Below are 25325 nucleotides of genomic sequence, written 5' to 3'. Positions count from 1 at the left end.
AACTTAAATCGTGAATATTAATCAACAAGAGGGAAGGAGAGCACTTTGGGCGTTCTAAGACGAAGCTTCTAAATGCCGTTTAAGCATTAGGAGAATCGGCCGGTCCTTTTAAAGGGAGACCTTGAAAGCTAGAAGGCTTCGATCTCCCGGCCAGAGTCCCTTAGTCGGGCGAATAAGTGGTATATCACTCAGCCTTAGCCTGATTAGTTGTACCAGACCTATCGATGGGCTTGACCTAAGAGGTTTGGATCTGGGTTTTGGAGTCAGGGATTAAATTGGAAGGGATGATGGGCTGCAGACTGGAGGACTAAAATGTGGCAAAACGAATTTTGAGCGAACATAATTGGCGAATGAATCTGGCTTCTCCGTGCATGTGCATTGTGCACCCCCTTTGGTAGTATCCATCATGACCCAAGGAGAACCCTAGTGTGTATTTCCATTCCCAGCAAACTGGAATTTTGTTTGTTTTTTCTAGCCTCGGATTCTGGTGATTGTGAAATGTTTACGGATAATCGTATCTAATTGGCTCTTTTATCAATGGTCAAATATGCCGTGCTCGATCCTCTTATCACCTGTCATACTCTGCTTGACTATTTCTCTAACTGTAGATGAAGTGCCAACAACCATGTCTCTGAGTTTAAAGTTCAGAGTTGAACGAAAGAAAAGAGCAGAAAAGAAGTTTGAAACAACCCTAAAAATACGAACACCATGCAAGTCCAGGCAAAGAAGCTCAGAATAGTAGGAAAACTTACTCTGCTGCTCAACTAACATGTACTCATTTGTTGGGTAAGAATGCATGATTGGGTACAAAGAGTACCAAGTACCTAGGTAGCTACAGAAACAACTTGTGGAAATACTCTGTAGGCGCTTTGGTATTTAGGTTTGAGCGGCAGCAGGTACGAGTAGATGGGCGTTTCGAAAAAGAACACGGCTCAAATGACCCGATCAGTTAGTCGATCCGATTACAAGTCGAAAAAGCCAGCGCTACACAACGAGACAGCCAGTCTCTCGGATGAAAACAATCCAATTATAATTGTACATACTGTGCTTAAGACGACCAACTTCGCTTTCCTTCGGATATGAAGTTTGGGAAATGAGGACACGGAAGTGAACTTCCTTTTTCTTATAAGCCACTTCTCCAAGAGGCAGTCTCCTCCGAAACCCTTCATGAGATGTCTTGAACATCAAGATAACTAGAAAACGCAGATGAAGACACAGGGCTGAAGGCAAAACCTTAAAGGTTTAAAACTGTACGGAGCATGCACGAAGCTTGCCTGTGAGCCTGTTTGCAAAAAGATGACGATGATAACACTCAAAATGCAACCTCGTGTGAGCCGCCCACCGAAAAGTACAGCGAATCAGAGCGATATTTGCCCCAAGCTTTCACATGCAGGTTGCCTATCACTGCCTATCATGTATCACAATATGGATAGACCTTCTAGAAAGCTGCATAGAAGGTCTACCAGCGGATAAGATCCCGTATCGTGCGTGTCTCTTGAGTCATGTGGGTACCTTTGATGGGTTATTGATTGTCTAAAGAATGCGGTAATGACGGAGAAGCCGATTCAATAGCATTTGGCCTCAGAGTGATATCAAGACATGGCAATAAAACCAGGCTTCTGACCATTAATTGCTTTTTGGCAAATTTAAATGAAAGAGCAACGTCCCGAAAGTATTGGCTATCAAGATATACCTAGTACTTTGTACACTCACTCTTCTCAGCAGCAATATTCCAGAAAGCCAAACTTCGCCTTGTAGCACACACTTGGTTATTGTGAGCTCAGCAGGACGAGCATTGGTAGTTTACATCGTACGAAGGAAGTACAATGTGAGCCCTTGAGATCTACGCGTTGTGCCCTGTACTATTTTATACCATGGAAACACGAGGCATTTTGTTATAATACGAACTTGTCGATCTGCTCTTGGACATCTATCACCGATGACGAGAGCTCGCACCTGATATTTCACGTGTGCCGTCCGCACGGGCAAAGTCACGTGTGTGCGACTGGCCTATGGAAGCTCTTCGAACTCAGCGAGCTACGGTCCGCATGGTATTTTGTTATTGACGGGATGGTGAATAGCTGCTAGAGTAGTTCTTCAGTAAGCTGAAATCTCATTTCTACAAGTGAAAGGTTTCTCGATATCAATTGACCTGCATGAGAGTTGACGAGGAAACTTAGCATAGTCAGTCGCTATGTCACCCCAATAAATTTTTGCCGATCAATATATTATAATACAAATTGAAGTGTCTCGATGGTCGCAGATCTCTATATCCTTCCATCAGATAGCTTGGGTCGGTGTCCACTAGTTTTCGTGGCATTTAGAATTGAATCAATCAGGGACTGGGCTGTGGCAGAAAAAGCTTGGTCGTCAGAAGCATGCGACCACCTTAATGAAAGTTCACAAACTCTTGTTATCCAGCCTCAAAAGGAAAGTCGAGTGAGTTCGAGTTCCTTGATAACATAGTTGGTCACCTCTGAGAAGAATCAAGCTGTATTGAAGGCTTGCAACTCCTACAATCGCGTCAATGGTATTTCAAAGATCAAGTAACTTGAATTATGGTCAAGCTTGGGTCGAACATAGTACCTATTTGCATACAGGCTCTTGAGAAGAATTTCAAAAGTCAGATAGCTCACGCATCATCACTAGATTGTTATGTCCGTAACTTCCCTGTGTTGATTTGAGGTTGAAAAGGTTATTTAGTTTGTGGGTGCCATATTCCATGTTACTCCGAAGCTATCTAGGTAGAAATACAGCACGTACGAGTATCATGACTCTCTCACTGTAAGTACGAAGTTGTATGTCACCGCTATGTCAATCATAAATCGCCCCTACTCACCTCTCTCTCACGGCATAACTCCCAGACCGAGAGTTCTTCATTCGTCCCAAGTCTCCAAATGCTTCTAAGGAAATTGGTACTCGATTGATTCATTCTTCTCTGGTGACTTTGGTGAAGAGGATGATGATGGGACGTTCAAACTAATCACACGGGTCTTATTACTCAATTCTCTATATGAGCAGCAAGCGAAAAACTTACCGTCGAAAGACATAGTAGCACAGGTAAGCGGTCAACTTTATGTGAGAGTTGTGCATTGAGTTTGCAGCTGATTTGTCAAGAGGAACCACTTTCTGTAACAAGAGCGAGCCGAGGAGAAAAAGCACGATTATGTACGGCAGGTTCCGGTCGACCTTGCGGTATATGAGGGCGTATCTTTAATACATGCCGACCCGTGCACCACCTTCATTTAATAACAATTCTTTATATAAATTTATATAGCAATATATTATTTATTAAAATATATTTACTATTAAAATCTTATAATATAAATAATAATATTATTCCTAGATTACTAATCAATTATAAAAGTTATTATTCCCATTATTCTTTATAATAAAGTTATGTATCTTTATAATATAAATAATAATATTATTAATAATTTTTTAAGAAATTCTAGATTATTTCTTTTTTTAAATTATATATATTTCTTTTATAGTTAATAAATAAATACCTAAAATCCTTTTTTCCCTAATCTTTTGTTTTATATATTTCTATATATATTCTATAATATTTATATTAAAAGATTAGAATAATTAATTTATATATCTAATTCCCTTTTTCTTTAGAAATTCCTTAATATAAAAAGCTTTATATACTAATACATTATTTAATATCAAATAGATATTAGATTGATTATTCTTTTTAAATTCTTATAATTATAATTCAAGCAAAGGTTTTAGAAAACCTTTAAAAAAGCAATACTAGTTTATTTTCCTTTTATTTCAATTCCCTCTCTTATATGTAATACTTTACTTATAAATCTATTTACTAAAGATAGAATTAAGCTTTTTAGAATCCTTTAAATCATAAGCTCTTTCTTTCTATTATTTAGAGTTTTCAAAAGCTAAATCATAAAATCGATTATACTTTTTATTTAAATATTTTAGATTCTTAATAGTTTTTTTTTTCTTTTTTAGAAATTCAATCAAATATATAATATATGATTCAGGATATTCTTTTAAGTATATTCTTCTAAAAAACTATTCATATCTATATTGTTGATTTGAAGTAAAGGTTTGTTTGATATCTTTATATTTATACTCTTTTAGAGTATATTATATTCAATAAATATCTTTTTCAAAGCTTTGTATTATAATTATATTAATAAATATAATTCTCTTAAAGATTTTCTTTAATATTTCTATCGTAGGTCATGAGCAGGTATATGAGTATAGAGTATATATAGAATATAAGAGGGATTAGACTAATATTAGTTTATTATGGGAAGCTGGCTTAGTTTAACAATTAAAAAGCAATGGTAATATGTGATATTTAGGAATCTGTATTGTAGTATTGAATTTCTTATTCTATATTAAGAGGGAAAAAGCCTATATTATATATCTTTTTCATTCTAACCTAGCTTTCCGCTTTCGTTTATCTCTCGTAGATCTCTTCCTAATTCGGCCATTCCTTCGAAATAAAGCTCCTTTTCTTATTCTTTATTAATGGTTGTTTTTCGGAATCTAATATAGTTATTTTCGGAAACTAATAATATAAAAGAGTAGAAGGTAGTAGGGTCATAAAGTAGTCCTTCGTAAATACCACAGATAAGTCACTGAGACGTAGCGCCTCCGGCAAAGGAGAGGAGGAGTAGGTACTACATAGCATGTCACAAAGCGTACGAGAAGGTGGGTGGGAACTGACTGCCTTTTTCTAAACTACACGAAGAAGACCTATAAATACTAGCTACAGAAAGAGGTCACGTGACCAGTACCAAGTTTCGCTCACAATAATGGTTATTTTTGGATAGTCGCTTTCGGAAGCTTATAAACAACGATCATATGATTAGTCATATAATCCTGTAAATCGCTTTTAATATAGTATATGAATATAGAACTGTATATATATAAAAAGATGTATTATTATTTTTATATAAAAACAATAGTCCCCTTTAATATATACCGTCTTTATATAATATATATATATATATATATATATAAATATTAATCTCATTAAAAACCTTTTTATAGGAAAAGAGTACCAATATCTTATATATATATTAGTCTCATTAAAAATCTATTTATAGGAAAAGAGTATTAATATTTTTATATAAATTATAATATTTTTAGTAATTATTATAATTTTGAATTATATCAATAAACCTTGATAATTTAATTCTTTCTAATAATTTAGTTAAATCATCGGCTAATTGGTTTTCGGTCAAAATCCAAATTAGATCTAAATATCCTTTATTTATAAGATCTCTTATATAATAGTATTTAATATCAATATGTTTACTTCTATCATGATATATAGGATTTTCAGATATAGTTTTAGCTGATATATTATCTGTATATAATGGGAATTTCTCTTATTTATATTGATTTAATTCCTGTAAAATATGCTTTAAATATATAGCTTCTCTAGTGGCTAAATTTATAGAAATTAGCTCGGATTCTGCCGTATTTTGTACTACAATAGATTATAGTTTAGTCCTTTAACTTATTGGTTTATTAGTGAATAAAAATATATATTCACTAATAGATTTAGTAAAGCTTTTATCTTCTATATAATCCACATCGCAATATCCTTTTATATAGTTTTTATAATCCTTTTTATATATTGTTTTTAAAGTTTTAGTTCCCTTTAAATATCTAAATATTCTCTTCATAGTCATTAAATAATCTTTACTAGAATTAAACGTATATCTTGCTAATTTTAATATAGAATAAGCAATATCCCATTTAGTTCCTAGAGTTAAATAGAGTAGTTTCCCTATTGCTTTTTGAGCTCATTTTATTTTGTCTAAATCGGCTTTATTTAGATTTATTTTTATATTATTTTTAGCAACCATAGGTATGGCTACAAGAGTACAATCTTCTAGTTTTAGGTCTTTTAGACATTTATCTATATATTCTTCTTGATATAATTCAATAGAATCTTTATTTAGGTTTATTTGAATATCTAAATAATCTTTTATTGAATCTAAATCTTTCAGATCTAAACAGTTTTTAAGATTTTTTATAAAATCCTTGATTAGAATCTTGCTAAAGCCTACAATAGCAATATCATCAACGAATATATTCAATATTAATCTCGAATATTTATTTATAAATATATATTCATCTGATTTTATATTAATAAAATTTAATTTATTCAATATGCTTTTTAATATAATATACTATATTCTAGCAAACTGTTTTAATCTATATAAAGCTTTATTCAGCTTTAACATTATATCTTTATCTTAATATATTTCAGGGGCTTTAATATATATATTTTTATCAATATCCCCCTGTACAAAAGCTAATACCATATCTATTTTATACATATACCACCCTTTATTTATAGCTAGTACAAATATCAATTTCCAGGCCATTTGCTTTATCATACTAGCAAAAGTATTTAAATAATCTAACCTATATAATTATTCAAATCCTTTAGCTATATATCTAGCTTTAAATTCAATATTATCATCAAATAAATATTTAATTTTATATACCCATTTAGTTTTTAATACATTTAATTCTTTAATATTATTATTATTCTTTTTAATAATATCCCATGTATTATTCTTTTCCAGGGTTTTTATTTCATAATTCATAGCTTTTTCCCAATTTTCTTTTTGATCAGAATTTATAGCTTGTGAATATGTTTCAGGAATTATTAGATTTTTATTATAAGGTCTCTTTATTATTACTTTTTCATCAGTTTTTATACTAAAATATAATAATATATTCTCTTTATATTAATCATTACCAATATTATTTAATTTAAATTTATAATCTTAATTTTCTAGCTTTATATATTACAAATAAGCAAGATTATATATATCTAATTATAGTTCTATTTCTTGTATATATTTGAATTATTTAATAAGAATAGGCAAATTAGAATTAAATAGAATTTCAATCATTAATCTGCTTTTATTAATATTAGAACTATTTGAATCAAAATTTTTATTTAAATCTTTATATATATTATTATGTATATCTACCTCTTCTTCTTGATTTTCAGTATTATTAGAGTTTTCATCAAACTCTTCTAATAGGTCCTTTTTAGTAAGATTATTTTTAATATTACTATTATAATATAACATATCTTCTTTTATAATAAAATCACTAAAACTCATTATCTTATTCCTATCAGATATATAAAATAATAAATTCTTCGATAATTTAAATCCTATTAAAATTCCTTTTTCTGATTTATAATTAAATTTATAATCTCTCTTTTCTTTATATTTTAATATATATACAAGAGATCCTAAAACTCTAATATAATTTATATTAGATTCTTTATTATATAATAGTTTAAAGGGTGAACTATTTATAGTTCTATTATAATATCTGTTTTTAATATAAACTATACCCTTTAGTATATTAGACTATAAAAGTATTGGTAGATTTTAATTTTTTATAAATATTAGTATTCTTTCTACTAAATATCTATTTAATTTTTCGGTTATTCTATTTTGGGAATGATGGTAAGGACTTATATATTCTAGTATAATTCCTTTAGATTTAGCAAATAAATTCCATTGATCAGAATTAAATTCTTTTACATTATCTAGTCTTATTGCCTTTATTTTAATATTAAATTGATTATATATCAAATAAAATATTTCTTTTAATATATTAAAAGTATCTGATTTAAATTTTATAGAATATACCCATATGCCTTATATAGCTTAATCAGTGAAAATAATAACATATTTTTCTCTTTTTAATCCTAATGTTTTAAATGGTCTACAAATATCAATACTAATTTTATCGAATTTGTTTAATTTCAAATTCGATAGGGATTTGCTAATATTTTGAGTTATTTTGTTATATATACAAGCTTCACAATAACTTAAATCTATTTTAGAATCCTTTAGATTTAGTGTTTTTATAATATAATCTTTATTAATATGATTTAGACACTTATACTATAGATCTAAATCTTTTAGATTTGTATTATTAGATTCTTTTTTAGATTCAGATTCTTTTTTAGATTTATTTATTTGATCTATTTTAGAACCTTTATTATTATTATAAATAATATTCTTATTTTGATTTAATAAATCAAAATTTATATCGTATTCTAAATAGAACGCATTATCAATCCATTTAGTATTCGCTTTTATATTAAGGGATTTATTCGAAAACTTATATACGTTTTCAGGGGGTAGTATTTTGCTTATTTAACCCTTTTTAGTAGCTTGTTTAGTACTTATTAATATTGATTTTAGTTCTAGTATATGCTTTATTATTCGAATAAATATCTTTTTATTATTTATAATAATAAGAATATCCCTATGCCTTAATACTAATATAGATTCTCCATTAGCTATATTAGTGTGTTTTGGGACTTTATATTTTGTATAATTTATAAATCAATCTTTATTTGGGTAGTAGTGTTCTATAGCTTCTGAATCTATAATAATATTGTTTTTAGATTTGTATTCAGGATTAGATATTATATTGTAATTTATTGAAAAGGCCTAATTTATTTCAATATTAGAGCTTTCTGTATAATTTTTATTCTTTTTATTAGAATTTTTATTATTTTTATTTTGATTTTGATTAGTCTTTTTATTATTTTTATTAATCTTATTAAACTTTTTAAGCTTATTCAACTCTTTCGTTACTTTATATAGTTTTTTATTTGATTTTTTATTGTTTTTAGATGAGTTTTTAGATCTTTTATAGTTTTTATTATAGAGTTCTGGGTGCTTTTTAAAGTACTTTTTCTTTAAATGTCTTTTTTTATTGTAAAAAGTATAATTTAGAATAGTATTTTGTGGTTTTATTATTTTATTAGATTTTATAGAATCTTTCATTCTAGATTTCTCGAATATTAATTTAGATATTAGTTTATCTAAATCAATATTATTATTATTATTTAAGTTTTTCGAGAGTTCTTTAGTTTTTCTTGATTTAAATAAATCAAATGAATCGTTTAGATTATTAAATACAATCCATATTATATAAGCTTTTTGTAATTCAAATTTTAATTCTTTTAAGTATATATAGGATAAGAGTATATGGTTTATATATTTATTTATATTACTAAAATCATTATAATTTGATTCTATTAGCCTATTAAAATATCTTCTTATTATATTAAGAGAAGTTTTATTATAAATTTTATTTATAGTATCCCAAAGCTTTACTAGACTAGTTTTATCCTTAAATTTATCAATTAAATCCATTGATATTATTGATTTTAGTGTAACTAAAGCTCTTTTGGATTTATCTTCATATTCTTTTAATTTTTTGTTGTATTTAAGATGAATCTTTTTCGAAATAGGTGTATTATTGTTTTTAAAATAATATTTTCTTTTAAAGCCTTTTTCTAAATCATTTATATAAAGTGTAAACCCATTAGTTTTTAAAAAAAAACTTAGATTTTTGATGTTATTCTATATAATTAGATTGATTATTTAGCTTAGGGTCAATATACTTGATTCCTTGATTTATATTCATTTTTATATATTTATTTTTAATATATATAAATATTTTATTATAGTGTGGTAAGTACTATAAAATCAGAATCTTTATATAACTCTTATAAAGCTTTAATTTGGAAAGTGATTTAATATTTAACTGCTATTTTTTGATACAAACTTATATAAATCTTTATATATAAGTCTATTTAAACTAAAGTACCTTTATATAAGATATAATACTATACAATCCATTATAGATAACATACATATATATATATAGCTTTTAGGAACCTAGTTTTATTCTTCAATTAGATTTAGTCTCAAAGATATAGATAAAAGTAAACTAAAGGAATTAATATATTTAATATTTCTTATTATATTAATATAATTATATTATAATATACATTATATTATTAAATATAGGGATTTCTAATAATCTTAATCGATTAGCTTCTCTTCTTGTTAATCTGAATATTAAATCGATATTTTGACCTTCGATTTCGGTAAGAATTAGATTTGGATTCGAATTTAGGTCTTTTTTTATAATTGTATCTTGAATATAGATCGGATTCCAGGATTTTTTAATAATAAGATTAGGGTTTCTACTAATAGCTTTTTTATTATAATTATATAGTATAATTAAGCTATAAATAGAATCTTTTGGATTTTCTATTCCTTTTTTTATTGATTGATATATAACCCTTATTGAATAAATAATATAATTATATAAATTGCTATTATTTATATAATATTTCCTTTTTGTTTTATATTGAATAATATCATATTTAATATTATTTAGCTTTTTTGTATATTCTTTTATTGATTATTCAGGGTAGTTTCGTATTAATTTTATATATAAATAGATATATATAATATATTTATTCAGTATCTGTTATAGTATTTATATAGAAATAAGGGATTTGTAAATTAGTTAAACTAGCTTCTTCTTTTCGAGTTAAATTCGATATATAAGAGATATTTAGGATTTTGAAATTGATTAGATTATAATTCGGATTGATATGATTGTATATTATAGTGTTTTGTATATAATATAAGGTTCAAATAGTGTATTCTATAAATAATGGATTTGAACATATAGTATCTTTATAGTTATAATATATTGTAAAGCTATATACTAAATCTTCAATACCTAATTAATCTATTTCAGCTTGAATTTTATTTCCTTATGTTATTAGATAGTATCGAACTATTATTTGAAATTGTAATTTTGTAAGGAAATTGCTATTATTTCTAATTTCCTTTTTACTTTTGTATTAGATCATTTCGTATTTTCTATTATCTTGTTTCTTTTGAAATCTTTTAATTACCCTTATAGGTGTATCTTTATCTTCAAGTTCTATGTGATATATATATATATAGTTCAATAGTATAAGTAAAGTATATATCAATCAACAAGAATTCAATAATTCGACAAGGGTTCAATAATTCGATAAGGGTTTGATAGTTCGACAAGGGTTTGTATACGTATATAAATATATATATATAGATCGACAGCTATATGATTCAACAAGGGTTCAGTAATTCGACAAGGATTCGAATACAAGCGACGATTAGCTTTATGCCTCCAGTGAGGTATGATATTCAAATCCATTATGTCCGGTGTAGTAAGGGGATTACTATATTATTAGTAATATGTAGTATTGGTATTATATAGAACTATTAAATGATATTCCTTTAATAAGGTATAGCTCTAATACTAGTATTATATTAATATATGTAGGCTAAGGACTTAAATATAGATTCGAGATTGATGTATATTTGTATTAGTGTATTTATATGCTTAGATAACATGTATAGTATCTTGATTAAATGAATACATATCAACTCAATGGATTTTGAATGCGATTTCGTTAAATACTCGGATTTCGGTTGCTTTTTCGACTGGTTTTCAGTTTATACAACTCTTCCTTACTTTTTCGAATTGAATATTGATATATATAAACTTGTATTTTAGTTATAGATATAAGATACCAAGTTTATAACCTATTGTAGATTATGAGCAGGTATATGAATATAAAGTATATATAGAATATAAAAGGGATTAGACTAATATTAGTTTATTATAAAAAGCTGGCTTAGTTTAACAATTAAAAAGTAATAATAATATGTGATATTTAGGAATCTATATTATAATATTGAATTTTTTATTCTATATTAAAAGAGAAAAAGCTTATATTATATACCTTTTCTATTCTAACCTAATTTTCCGCTTTTATTTATCTTTTGTAGATTTCTTTCTAATCCGGTCATTCCTTTGAAATAAAGCTCTTTTTCTTATTCTTTATTAATAGTCGTTTTTCGGAATCTAATATAGTTGTTTTCGGAAACTAATAATAGTCATTTTCGGATAGTTGCTTTTGGAAGCTTATAAACGACGATTATGTGATTAGTTATATGATCCTGTGAATCGCTTTTAGTATAGTATATGAATATAGAACTATATATATATATATATATATAAAAAGATATATTATTATTTTTATATAAAAACAATAATTTCTTGTAAATCTGTAATTCCTATAACTTTTTTTTTTCGATATAAAATATTCAATTGTAGTTTTTTTGTAGATGTAATATAGGAAAAACGATTTGTATATATAACTCTCTAAAAAATTGAAATATAAATCTTTTTTTTATATGTTTTATTTTAATTCAAAGTATATTGATTTATAAATAGTATTTTATTATTTCGAATTATTTTAATTATAGAAACTAGTAATTATTATTTATGTAGTTTTAAAAAAGATTATTATTCTTAAGTATATATATTTTTAATATTCGATATATCAGTTAATAAAGGGTATTTAGCTTTATTATATATATTATTCAATTCATTTTAATCTTGTATATATTTTTATATATCTTTTATAATTCTTTTCAAAAATTTATAATCCTAATATACTGCTTTTTCTTAAACAAAAATAACTCCAATTGTTTGTATAATTGTCTGTTTAATTTTATCAGGCATCTCTTTTCGATTAGTTTTGGGTATTTGTGGGTATATCTTTTTATTTTGTTGATCTTTATAGAGTATAATTTAATAATTTATATAAAATGATTGAATTTTAATTAAATTTAAAAGATCTGAAAGCTGAAAATGTGTTCTTGATATTATGTGGAAATGGGTTGTGCACGGATCCGGCATTTATCAAAGACACGCCCTCGTATGGTTAAAAATTTGGATTCTCTATAGAGCAATTAGACTCGGTCTGTATCTTTCTCCTTAAATGATTGACCGGCAAGGTCGGTCGGTCGGTCTAGGGATATGAACTTACGGTATGTCGATGGTCAACGGCATTGTGATGGTATGTGGCTGAGATGATGTATCTGAGGAAAGAAGATTGTGAGGTATGTGCGGAATCGCGACATATTAATATATCTGTTCTGCACAGTGCCTGACCGAGAGACTAGGCGATTAGGCTATATTCGGGCAATCTGCGGAGTATACAAGCATTGGTTTTCTGGATTAACTGTTGGAGGTGGGTCTTCGAAGCCAAAACTGTGAACAGCCTCGAGCCAGCGTGAATTCCCAACTTTCTCGGTGGAACCTCCAAAGTTGGGCCGCATATTTTATTCCTGTTTTTAACTTTTAAGTGGCGCCAGTAAGCTTTAAGGGTAAGTTTTACAACACGGCTAGTGATGAAATAAAGTTTTGGGCCCATAACTTGTTGGCCCTTCGCGAAGTACATACCTGTAGCTGGCATCATAATTAGTAAATTGAGGCGTTGGAGTTCAAATTATTTTGAGTAGAAGACTTCAGTTTAAAAGGAAATTTTCACTGCTTATCAGTCTTTAATGAGTAATGATAGACATACGCTCTCACTGATTCAACACTAGATTCCAACTCTTTTCACCACTGCATTACGATTCACACAAGTCACACCACGTCATAAACATTTGTTGGTTCTCTTACCGTATTTCAGGCGCCGGAACTCGTGAATAAGAGTGGCTCAACTCTCATTAGTACTTGTCTGCATACTCATCCAAGACATGCATCCAAGTGCAGCCGAGATCAATACATTCTTCGCCTCTTGAAACAGCGTCTAATGTGCTATAAGTTCTGGAAATGTAATTTTTTTTCTATAGCAAAAGAACTTCAGAATTCCACCTTTTCAATAAGTTCCTAAGTTCTCTAGTTGAAAAATATCAAAGCCAATTTCTCACAAATGTAAAGTCCTGTGGGAAGCTATAATCGAACCACAGACGGGAAAGCAATGTTGAACATTCGTAGCTTTACCTACCTCGAGCCTACATCATATCTGATATTCACCCCACCTGGCGCCTATCTGACGGGCAACTCGGATAAACTAGCATGTACCACAGAATGGTAAACTAGCTCGAGACTACATCCCCTTTACGGCAGGTGTCTGCAAAGGTTGAGGTATCTACCCCGCTATCACGAGATAAGCGCAAGCAGAGCTAACCTCAATTTATCATTCAACATATCATATCACATATCTCTCTCGTAAGGCAGGACGAGGCAGACTCATTATTGTGGCTATGCAACCTGCTCTATGCACAATGCACCCAGTACGAAGACGGCAAGCTCGGAATGATGAGACACATCCAAATTTCAATAATGTAAGGCTAGGCGGGGTAAATGCCGTATACTGTATGAATTCAAGAGGGGTAGAGGGGCTCAAATGAAAATTCATGGCTTTCGATATATCTAAGACATATAGACTTTCATCATTTTCATCTTTGTGGTCTCGCTGCAGATCATCCTACGTCATACATTATCTGCTCATCAGGCACTCGCTGAGCAGCGAGGCGACCTATAAAATGCTCGTATACTTTGCTCATGCGAAAATGAAATCTCTCCCCCTTCCACTTGCACTTTTTCAAAGCTGGAAAAGCTATTGTGACCCGTTCAGATAGACCCCGCATGAAGCTTTACCGTAACTCTTAGACACTGCTAAAGGGGTCGCAAAGCTAAGTATCTGACTAAATCTCACAACTATCTATCAAATATATGGTCTCGCTTCCCACTAGCCGAAGACAACCTAGACTAATAAGCCACTTCACACTTTAGGTATTGCTTACTCTGTTATCCATGATATTTTTCTTTTCTTCTATTTGCATCGTATTTGCTTTCGATATTCAGATATGATTGAAGGGATTGGAGCGAGAAATCAAAGACTGGGGAACCTATCGGTACTGGAGAGGACGGCTGGATTGCCCGCTTAATTAAGAGATCGACACGACGAGCAATAGCAATCATATAACCCCTACTAAAGCACTCAGCCTGTATGATTATTAGTGAAGTCAGATATAGCCTGTTAGAAATTTGGACACCTTCCTCTCCTGGCGTCCTTGATCTCACATGGGAATTGGAAGCCTCGAGTGAAAAATGATACATACACACATAACGAACCTCCACAACAACATTTTTACTATCGACACTTTCAAAAGCTATCAGGTCCAGAAAAATGCTAGATGGCGATAACGATCATTTCTTTCATACTAAGCCGTGAGATTCAACAAGATCCCTACCTTGAAAGATTTATATACGTTGAAAATTCCGCATAAGGGCTGTAATAGACACCAGAAGCCTTCACGTTTGAAAATCGGTGAATACCTCAGTGTCTAAACATCTTTGGATTAAAACACCATTAAAATGGGACAAAAAATATAGCAGTATATCTGTGGAAAGTTTGCTCCCAGTGATCGATTGGAACTTCATATCACCTGGCCTTCATTGCAGCTATTGATCTTGGCATCGCTATCCTTCTTGAGACCGCATTACATCTTTCTAAACGCTTTACTCTTAAATCGCAGTTAGGAAGAAGTGGTTTGCGATATGAGATTTATTCTGGATAGTAAGTAAGAATGTCTTATATACACATAACTAGTATGTTTAAGCCGCTAGTCTAATTGAAAAGCAATCCGATGAAGATCTAACGATTCAACATCGACAGTAGCTTCGCGAGCCCAAAAACCGAAAACGGCCTTGAGTGATTCTCAAAATTGAATAACACTGGTATTTTATACTTTGATGCTTTTAAAACTTAAATATATATTCAGATTGATTCATTCTGAGCTGTGGAATCGAGATAATGATTGATGATTGGATTTTAACTGGGCAAAGTCGCCAGAGCGATTCTGCAGTAAACGCCACTGTTATGAGCCACAATAAAAAGCCACATTGGCTACGCTACCTAGGTGGACCTCCCCGGCCATCTAAGATTAGCAAATGCATAAAAGTGGCTACGTATCCACTTTTGGCCCCTTTCACGTTAGTTACTTCCAAGAATAGTAAGTTTAGAGATTCGTACCATTTTGCGACATAACAATTTACGAAGAGATTACGAACTTCCTAACCAACGGACACGAAATTATTGATTGATTACGATAACCATAGCGAAAACAAACCAGCAGATATCTGAAAACCTCGATATCACAATACGTCACATTGACGATACGATTTGGATTGAGACTCATTACCGCCTTTCCGACATAGGAAAACGATCCGTCTTCGATTCGCCGGACCTCATTGCATTTCAACATCACCATCATCACAACAATGCAGCTTTCCTCGACGTATACCTTATCCCTCCTCGCCTTCCTTCCAACCCTCACATATGCTCAAGCAGGCTTAGGTGGCGTGGTTGCTACATTAGCAGCCACCCAGATGGCAACCACGACTACTGGGGCTCCATCACTTTACACAGTGGGTAGCGTCACGGCTGTCTCATACATACCAGTATATACGCAGACCTTTGCAACAACAGCCTTGGGAACTTGGGCGATCGGAGCTACTCCTTTGGTTGGGAGTGTGGGATTAGGAACTATTCAGGGAACCGTGGGAACGGTTAAGAACAAAAGAGCTTTGCCTACCGCAATGTTTGGGAAAAGTCATTAGAGGGATGTGACTGTCGAGCAGGATTCTGACGTATGAGAGGAAAGATTGGAGTTAGACATGATGGGAGCAGAAGATGCATCTCCCGAGATGGGTTCGATAGGAGGGTGATGGAAAATGTGCGACGAGACAGGAAATAAAATACGACATAAAGCGAACGGAAATGGATGTCGAAATCTGGATATGGAAGGAGGATCTTCTTTGACGATGCCGATGGAGTTACAATGGCGTTGATAAGGCATACGTTCTGGAAATTTGCGACTCGTCGGGAGACTATATATCTTTCCGCTTGGCTTACGATCGCCACCGACCATCATCATCATCGTATCTCTTTGCATATATCCAACTAGCGGCCGAAATTCGAATAGTCCATGTATTGATCAGCATTAGACGATGAATACCCATTCAAAGTTTTTAGATTCGTTTGGCGGCATTATCAGGAGTTGTTGGTGCAGTTTGTTTTTGCCAATTTGAAGACATGGAGGCAAATGATACAACATCGGTCTTCAATTTTTCTTTCTTTTATTTGACTGTGTATATAGATATCAGGCGAACCAGTCCATTGCAGATGACTTAGGAGGACATGGGAATGGATGTAATACCATACAGACTAAGGAATGAAAGTAATTATTCTGTTAGGGCTTCAATCTTCTATAAAGTTATGAAAATTTGAGTCAAGTTGAATGATTTAAAAACGATACCATGTAGAGACAAAAAGGGAAAGCCACATGAGTTTTGATCATGGTATAAGTTCAAGGTATTATGGTGCCCCGCGACGGATCAAAAGGGTTATGTATTCAGACAGATATTGCGAAAACAAATCCTAAGAGCATCAAGACAAAATACAATAACTCGATGCGCCTCTAACAACAAAACTTTACAAATACATACAAAACATCAAACCTGACGCCTGCCTTAAAACCTCCACTCCTTCAAACTACAATAATAATATCAAACTTTGCAAGTGCAAGTGTATCCCATATCGTATCCGCCAAATCTGTTCCCTCTCCATCAGTTTTATCGAGGGTTCCTCGAGAGAGCTCAAGCTGTAAAAGACGGCTCCTCCAAGCGGTCGACTACTTCCTGATTAAGGAAAGCAAGTATCCTCTGAAAGCAAATGTCTTTTCTAGCACCTCTGAGAAGGAATGTATTGAATCAAGGAGTTGGTACATAAGATTCTGTGTTTTTGATATAAAATATCAATCTTTATGTGACCTTAACGTAAAATGTGTATTTGGATTCAGTAAGATTATGATGATTTGAACGCATTAAGATCATTGTAACAATCTCAAGATCAACCAAATTACATAAACGTTTATTTTTCGGGGCCATCTGCTTATAAGGGACTGTTAGTCTTTCTGAGGAGATGGCCTTTCCTTTTCATAAGCTCATCTAACTCCTTGTTGGCCTTCCATGGTGTCAAACCTTGTTTCTTGATATCACCGACATCCTTAGCCAGCTTTCCAAGGTCCTCGATTTCTCGCTGCCAGGGTGCCCACGTATCACCGGTGCTCCAATCCTGTCTTTGTAACAACTGCAAATCCGACTTGGCATGGTTTATCTTCCTTTCTATTTTGGTTTCATAATACTCGTACCGAACTAGCGTAATAGGATCGGCGGGATATTCTGTGCGTTTGGAGGACCTTTGTTTTTCTTCGTGGGCTTTTTGATCGGGTGTTATGATCTGACTGTAGGGATGATTGGAGGTTCGGGGTTTCTCCTCTTTCTTTCTAGAAGTACTACTAGTCTCTTGATTTCGTTTGCCTGACCCGATCGCATATATCTTTTTCTTGTGTCTTTCACTTGGATCGTGCCTCTTGTTCCCATTACTTAAAATTGCTGTAGTAGACGAATCTGATATATTGCCATCTCCATGAGATGAGCTGGAACCGACTCTATAAGCTTTGCGTCTACGATCTGTGCTGTGATTGGAGATTGAATGGTGGGGAGACTTCTTCATATTTGGGCGCGGAATTAGATACTTTTAAGATGGAATCGATGTTTCCAGAATATCAAGTCTGTGTTTTATGCTGTGCGGTTTTCGCTCTCCTTTAAGAAGGTGTGTACTCTGCTTTTGAGATTGAATCGTGTGGCTAGTAGTTGAGAGGAGATCAAGACTCTGAGGATATCGTATAAATGTGAGATAAACCCTGGCTTAGGAAGCATTTAAATAACATTTTGGATATCTATGAACATGTGTTTGACCTGCTCGTTCGGCCGGCCTGAATCCGTTGGACTGGCCCAGAGGAATTTCGATTGCGTATTTCGAAACCGGCAGATTCCAGTACATGTATATCATCATTTTTTCTGACAATTTGTGGAGAACAATAGCATACGTATTCAGATATCCAGAACATACATTTCACCAAGAAGTGTGTTGGCATTGGTAGATTCTTCCAAGTAAAAGACTTCACATTGCCTATTTACTATTCCTATAAAAGAGAGTTAGAACTTCCGATATATCTCAAATCATTTCACTGATCATTCTTTTATTGCCCTCAAGGTCTCTGAGAATGCTCACACAGGCCGGCAATACTTCGACTGCGCAATGCCGCCGGCCTCTTTTAGCGGGACACAGATTTAGAAGGAGACCATTTGGTCGCGAGCATCACTTTGACACACATGGGTTACATATGAGAAACTCCATCGTTTTCCAATAGAACCTGTGATACTTGACATAATTTTAGATTATATTTACATCTCGAAAGGAATGAGTAGATGCTTTGCCAAGCGATCCAAAGGTGAAGATATACTCATTCAACGCTTCACTCACTCATCTATTCTTGAGTCTTGAAATGGAGTTGGGTATCGAATTACTCATTGGATGGAATCAAGATTTCCCTGCATCCATACGAATTTTGAACTTTGAAATATGTGTATTGATCTGATGTATATATGTTAGCAACGCATGGTGCGCTAGTACGAGGTTGAAAAGCTACTCCTCTTGACCTCGCGTACATTCCGTAGATTGTTACTCGTCAGATACATATAATAATATACAAATTGCGTCTCTGATAATTTGAATGAACTGAAACTTTTCAGGGATATCAAAAATCAACTTACAAATCAGTGATATGCCATACGGCCATTCCGCAACCTCTTTTACAGTATATACACTAGCGTCCTAGTAAAAAGTATATTTCTAGCGCTAGTAATTCCCATGCTTCTTCGGAACCTTCCTTTTTGTGCTTGATATGTTACCGGTTCTGTTAATATAATAATGTTGAAATTTAAGGTCCATTGGATATACATTAAAGCAATGTATTGAGGATCTACTTTCTATATCATATCAGTTTCCCAAGTCTCTTTCCTCTCTTTTATCATACAAGGGGCTTCTTAAAACCGATAGTAATCATTGTTGGTTTCACTATATGGATGATGAAATTATCATAAAATTGTGATTCACAATGTGTAATACTACTTTAAGAACTAAAAGCTAAAAACTATGAACTCTTTTCGATGTAGTTGCTGTAGAGGTACTAGCGAGTGGTGCTAGTGTAGTCATATGATTGCTACCCAACAACTAGAACTTCAGATCAACACTATCCACAAGATCTTCTAGTTTCTTAAGCCTTCAGCGGTGTCAGATGTTCATTGTTAATGTCGTAAATTCTCTCAGACACCTCTTTGTACCTATCGATATACTTTTCATAGCACATCGCCATCGCATCATTTTCTTTTTCCCCCCATCTCTGTCTTTTCCCTCACCAACTCTGAAAGCAGTCGAAGTACCTCTTCTTTGCTGGGGGTGTATTCGCTTGAAGATGAATATTTATCTTTGGGCGCTTGTCGATTGGTCGTGTTAAGATCAGGGTATGAATTTCGGCTGGAAGAGCCGGATTTACTCGGTCCGGATTCACTCGATTTAGGTCTACTCGATCGTCCTGTACCGATCGAATCTGCCTTCCTAGGGTTCATTACTTGTTCACCTGAATGGATCCTTTTTTCACTGGGATCTTTATATTTTATAGCAGATTCATTTGTCGCATGAATTTTTCCACTTGAATGCTTTGGATCGGAGACTAATTTGTTAGCAGGGAGTTCATCTCGTGAATTCTTATTGTGATGAATATTTGGAAGATTGGGAAATGAATTGGACTACCTTTTTCTAATCCGGAAGAGAGTTTTCGTGAGTTTTTCTCATCTTTATTAGAATATTTGCTGCTCATTTTGGAGTTTGAATTGGATGTCTAGGGCTTAAGGGAGATAGTGTCTGATTCTTGCAAGGTTCTGAAAATGAATATTGGTCTGAGAAACACGCCTTTAAATAATATTTTGGAGTTGAAACAACCAAATGTATATCTAACCTGTCGATAAACATAAGTGATTCATTCGGCCGACTTGAGGTCATATACTAGTCTTAGGCCTTTTATATACGTGAAGTGAGCTTTTATAAAGCCCAGTGCATGTATATCAGCATTTTTCCTAAAGTTTGATAGGAAGTGAGGGAATGCATGTTACACTATCTTAGAAGGTACCGGTAAGCTTTCAAGAAACATGTTAAAAAGATGGATCCTGGAGGCTTGACCACGACTTTCATATTTTTGTACTGTTATTCTTACGCCTATGATAGATATCCAATACATTTTGACATGAATATATATGAAGCGAATCTATGCATAAGTTCCCCATTGCCATCTAGCTCTCTTTCATCACAAGAACGACGAAAAGCTTCTTTGATTTCAATAGGAGATGGATTCTCATCTTGAAATATCAGAATTGCGTGGTAATTCCTCAACCTTTCAGAGAAACCAAAGCGGCTACTGCAATCTTACATTGTATGCTCAACTCCTATATGAGATGTACCCTGTAGTAGCAAAGTTAATATCTATATACGAAAAAAATGTTAGTATAAATCCCTATACAAATATTTGATATATACATTATACAATTCAAACTTTTTTTATCCCTAACGAAATACATATTTTATTAGCCACAAATCTTTTCAGTTCAAAATAAGAATCGTTTATTATTGAATTTTAATAAATATAAAGAAAAGAAGGGGTCCTTTAGTTGAAGAACTTTTAAGATTTTAGGAAAGGTAAACAGAAGGAAAGCGAGTGTAGAAGCTAGGAAGAAGGGAGTAAGTGAAGGAACTAGAAAGGGAAAAGAAGCAAGCGAAAAAGCGAGTGTAAAAGTTAAAGGATAAAAAAAGATGTTAGCCGAAAATTTAAAGGAGGGTTTGTTTATAGATCACTCAAATCACTTATTTCATTTTCGATTTATTCTTTAATTAAAAGTTTTACTATTGTGCTATATAATACAGAATATATTATTTAAATAGGAATATCATTTAACTTTAATATATATAGTTTTATATTAAATTCAATTAATAATCGAATTCAATACAAATAAACTTTTTTACTTGCAAATAATCTTAAACTAAAACTTTCGAAATCCAAGAAATTTCAAAAGATCAATAAATTTCGAAAATTTTTCTAAGTCCCCTTAAAATAAAATTTTCTAATTATATATATATAAAAAAGTTAATTACATTAATACTATATAATCCATTTTTTCAATATAATATTAACTATTAAAATTTTTAATATAATTGATGAAATAATTTATTCGTTAACCACGGATTCTGCCACCACAGGGATAAACACTCTACCAAAACACCTGGAAGTAGATTAGTACTCGTCTGACACCTGTACATTTACATAATTCTCAGTCTAGAAACCGTTCATTGAATATTCTCATACTAAGATTCAAAATTACCACACACACCCTCTTTCCAAAATATAAATCATACCGAATTGTCGTACATAAAATAGTGACTACTCATCACTCTATAGAATTCACCTATATATTCATCATCTCCATACCATCTATTATAATCCATAACATAACCCTGCATCATGGTGAACACTAGTATCCCTTCCAAAGTATATCTCCAACACTAATAATAAACTATTAGCTCCCTCAAAGCCTTTTCCTTTGCGCTCGCGATTCTATTGGCTCTCCCAATTTAATGACGTCAATTTCGAGATCGAGCAGATGTGCAACAAAGCGATATTTAAGATCTAGATTTACCTCGATTCACTCATTTTTGAGATCCTCTAGAAAATGATGCTAATAATAAGTTTCGAGGTGGAGCTCGCTAGCGCCCGTCGCTAGTATTCCCACCCACCTAGGTGAATCATGAATGTTAGTCGCTCATTCACTGCAACGAGATAACTTGTAGCTCAGATATGCTAGATGTAATAAGATAACATAGATAAAGAATACAATATGGCTCGCAACTGATGAGAGACACGCACTACATAAACATTCTCAGTCCCCGAGACAAGAAGTTTTTAGAACAGAACCAATTCACTCCAAACACCCTAGTTTTCATGCACGCAGCAGTACGATAACAATCCATCTTTCACAGCATACACTTTTCAATACCACCCCTCTCTAAAATCAACTCTCCCACAACTTCACTCTCTTCCACCAAAATTCACAAGCTTCCTTCTCCATTCTATCCTTCCTATCCTCTTCAATCTCTACCACCACGCCTTTTTCCTTACCCCCCGCAATCTCATCATTTCCTCTTCCGAAAATCATTTTTTGTCGTTTCCCTTCCCCACCCTTATATTCTGACCACACCATGCGAGTCGGATATCTACCCGGAATTGCATTTGGATTTCCTGTCGGAGATATTATGAAGGACGTCCAATAAGCATGCATCAAGCCTGCGATTTCTTTGGTCGTTATGGATTTATCGACTACCTGGGGTGCGTATGCAGGAAAGGGGTATTGAGAACCGTGAGAGGCACCAAGAAGGACACTACTATTAACTGCGTATTCGTAGAGATAGACTGGTGCTGATTTGGGCAAACTTGAATTTGAGTGAGAGTTTTCATAGCGATGTTCCCCAGAAGCAAAATAGGCAGTTTGGCGCACAGGACTTATGTACGCATAATCTCCATATGCTTTATCGAGGCGTCGAAATTGATTCCCCACTTCAAGAGCAGTGTTATTGAAGGCGTATGGAGAGTCTGGGTTGTATTCAGGATTTGGGTAGAGGGAGTCGATAATTGAGAGATCTTCCATTGGAAGATTGGGTAGGAGTACGTGGAAGAAATCGAGGAAGGAACCTGCTTTATCAACGGTTTTAGGAACGAAGATAGACCCCTCATTGGTGTTGTAGCCAGTAAGAATGGGAATGTGACGGTATGTGTTATTTAAAAAGGCCTCAATTGGGGGTATTGGAATAATACTGTCTTGGCCAGGTCCATCGATGCACGGTTGGAAGGGCCAACGAAGGGAGGGGTTATAAGATTCAAAGATTTGTTCCGAGGCAGCTTTGATAGATGAAACAGGAAGACTGCGAAGTCTCGAAAGGATTTCGGCACGTGGAGTGCTAGAAAGCTCAAGTTTATCTAAGAATTCTGAGAACTGAATCTCATGGAGGGGGTTATCGTAAGGATAGACAGCGCGGGCTGTTGGTCCCCCAGATTCAATAATTGCTTTAGCAAAAAGGGAAGGGGGGCCATCATTGTTCATTAAATGATGACCGATCTGAATCTTTATTAGAATCCACAATGATGTATTGATCGTATCTCTAATTCTCTAGCATAGGCAGTATTTTTATTCATCCCGAACTACAGAACTTCCAATGCACGAACAGTTGAGAAACTTTGGTTAGAATTTGACAACAGAAACCCCATTCCAAATAAATTCATTCAATATCGCGACCAGTTTAAACGCTTCAAACGGTCTCAGGATTCAAAATCCCTCATCATTAGGTTGCACTCCAAGCTATTGGAGTGAGCAGACAAGCATGGCTTGAGATTGGTTGCCCTGAAGTTGCTAACCAAGATTATCGTAATACTGAGGGAAAAAAGAAAAAGAAAAAAACTCACAGAATGAGCTCCAGCTGAGGGACCCATCAGAGTAACGTTTTCTGGATCACCGCCAAAGCTTGAAATATGTTTCTGGACCCATTCCAACAACAACTTCTGGTCTTTCAAGCCCAAATTCAAAGCCTTCTCTTCAGCCATTAGCCTCGATGGCAAAAAACCCAGAGCTCCTACTCTATACTCAAATGTGACTGCAATCAAAGGTTGTTTAGACCAGCCCACCAGAGATGCTATTCCCCTATCATTCGCATACCCAAAATTGAAAGCTCCTCCATGAACATGCACCAAAACTGGTAATTTTTCGTTTGGTGAATTCGTGGTGCTCTTGGAACGATGAATATTCAGATGAAGACAATCTTCACTTTGAGGTTGATTGTCTGGACCGGACATACATCTTGATGCGGGTTTTGTGGCATCAAAAATTGCTGTTGATGTCTTTACCGGGACAGGAGGTCGAAACCTAAGATCTTCTGTTGGTGGTAATGCATAAGGAATTCCAAGAAACTCTTCGAGGACTTGTGGGTATTTTAATGTTTGTTTTCCTATATACGTTCCCTGTGGAATTGTAACATTCGGGCGTGACGAAGTCATGGAGGAAGTTGTTGGAGTAGCGGAGGTTTGTGTCATGGTATTAATTGATGTGCTTGTATCAATTGAGGCTGTTGAGTGTTGAAGCTTTGTGTCATCATGACCAGGTGGTTCCTTAATAAGACCAGGCTTTTCCGGGATTACGGGCTTTGGACGCAATCTTTCCTCTGAGATTTGAGGTGAATATTGAAGCCTCCAATAATATACCAGAGCGATGGTGAAGATTGAAACAGTAAATAGAAGTGCTAATCTCTTGCGCAAAGTTATACTTGCCATGTTGTCGCCTGTTGTCGTTGTTGTTCTAGGTGGTTACTGCACACAAAGCGCGTCCGCAATGGACTATAAAATATTGATATGAGATTGGTTTTAAAGTCAGTAGAAGTTCATAACATCTTGGAGATTAATAAGAGTCGATAATACGGAAGGATTGAACATCTTTCAATGTTATTCTAGTAACTTTGCAGCGTGGATAAAATTATGGATGTAATCACTCGCTAGATTTCCTAGTCAAGGTTGGAAATGAACCTTGAAACTACCTGGAAATTCAGCCACTGAGCCACTTTAATAGTGTACACA

The 25325-nt window shown here is 33.2% G+C and overlaps 4 protein-coding genes across 4 annotated transcripts; 2 read left to right on the top strand and 2 right to left on the bottom strand.

Moving 5' to 3' along the window:
* Positions 1–15508: 15508 nt before the first annotated feature.
* On the top strand, positions 15509–15794 carry EAE98_003646 (uncharacterized protein; the record flags this gene model as incomplete). The annotated part of the gene is given in 2 exon segments (XM_038951266.1): positions 15509–15707; positions 15718–15794. The coding sequence occupies 2 exon segments, from the start codon at positions 15509–15511 to the stop codon at positions 15792–15794; spliced, it is 276 nt and encodes a 91-aa protein (XP_038812730.1).
* A 181-nt stretch (positions 15795–15975) lies between these two features.
* Positions 15976–16314, top strand: EAE98_003645 (uncharacterized protein; the record flags this gene model as incomplete). Its single annotated transcript, XM_038951265.1, has 1 exon — positions 15976–16314. The coding sequence occupies one exon, from the start codon at positions 15976–15978 to the stop codon at positions 16312–16314; it is 339 nt and encodes a 112-aa protein (XP_038812729.1).
* Positions 16315–17647: 1333 nt separating this feature from the next.
* EAE98_003644 (uncharacterized protein) lies at positions 17648–18271 on the bottom strand (the record flags this gene model as incomplete). Its single annotated transcript, XM_038951264.1, has 1 exon — positions 17648–18271. One exon carries the CDS (start codon positions 18269–18271, stop codon positions 17648–17650), a length of 624 nt encoding a protein of 207 aa, XP_038812728.1.
* Positions 18272–22719: 4448 nt separating this feature from the next.
* On the bottom strand, positions 22720–25025 carry EAE98_003643 (uncharacterized protein; the record flags this gene model as incomplete). Its single annotated transcript, XM_038951263.1, has 2 exons — positions 22720–23820; positions 24165–25025. The coding sequence occupies 2 exons, from the start codon at positions 25023–25025 to the stop codon at positions 22720–22722; spliced, it is 1962 nt and encodes a 653-aa protein (XP_038812727.1).
* Positions 25026–25325: the final 300 nt, after the last annotated feature.

The sequence above is a fragment of the Botrytis deweyae genome (assembly GCF_014898535.1).
Source record: "Botrytis deweyae strain B1 chromosome Unknown BDEW_006, whole genome shotgun sequence".
In the NCBI taxonomy this organism is placed as follows: domain Eukaryota; kingdom Fungi; phylum Ascomycota; class Leotiomycetes; order Helotiales; family Sclerotiniaceae; genus Botrytis; species Botrytis deweyae.
The sequence above is the reverse complement of the archived record's forward strand: the minus strand, read 5'-3'. Positions and strand labels throughout refer to the sequence as shown.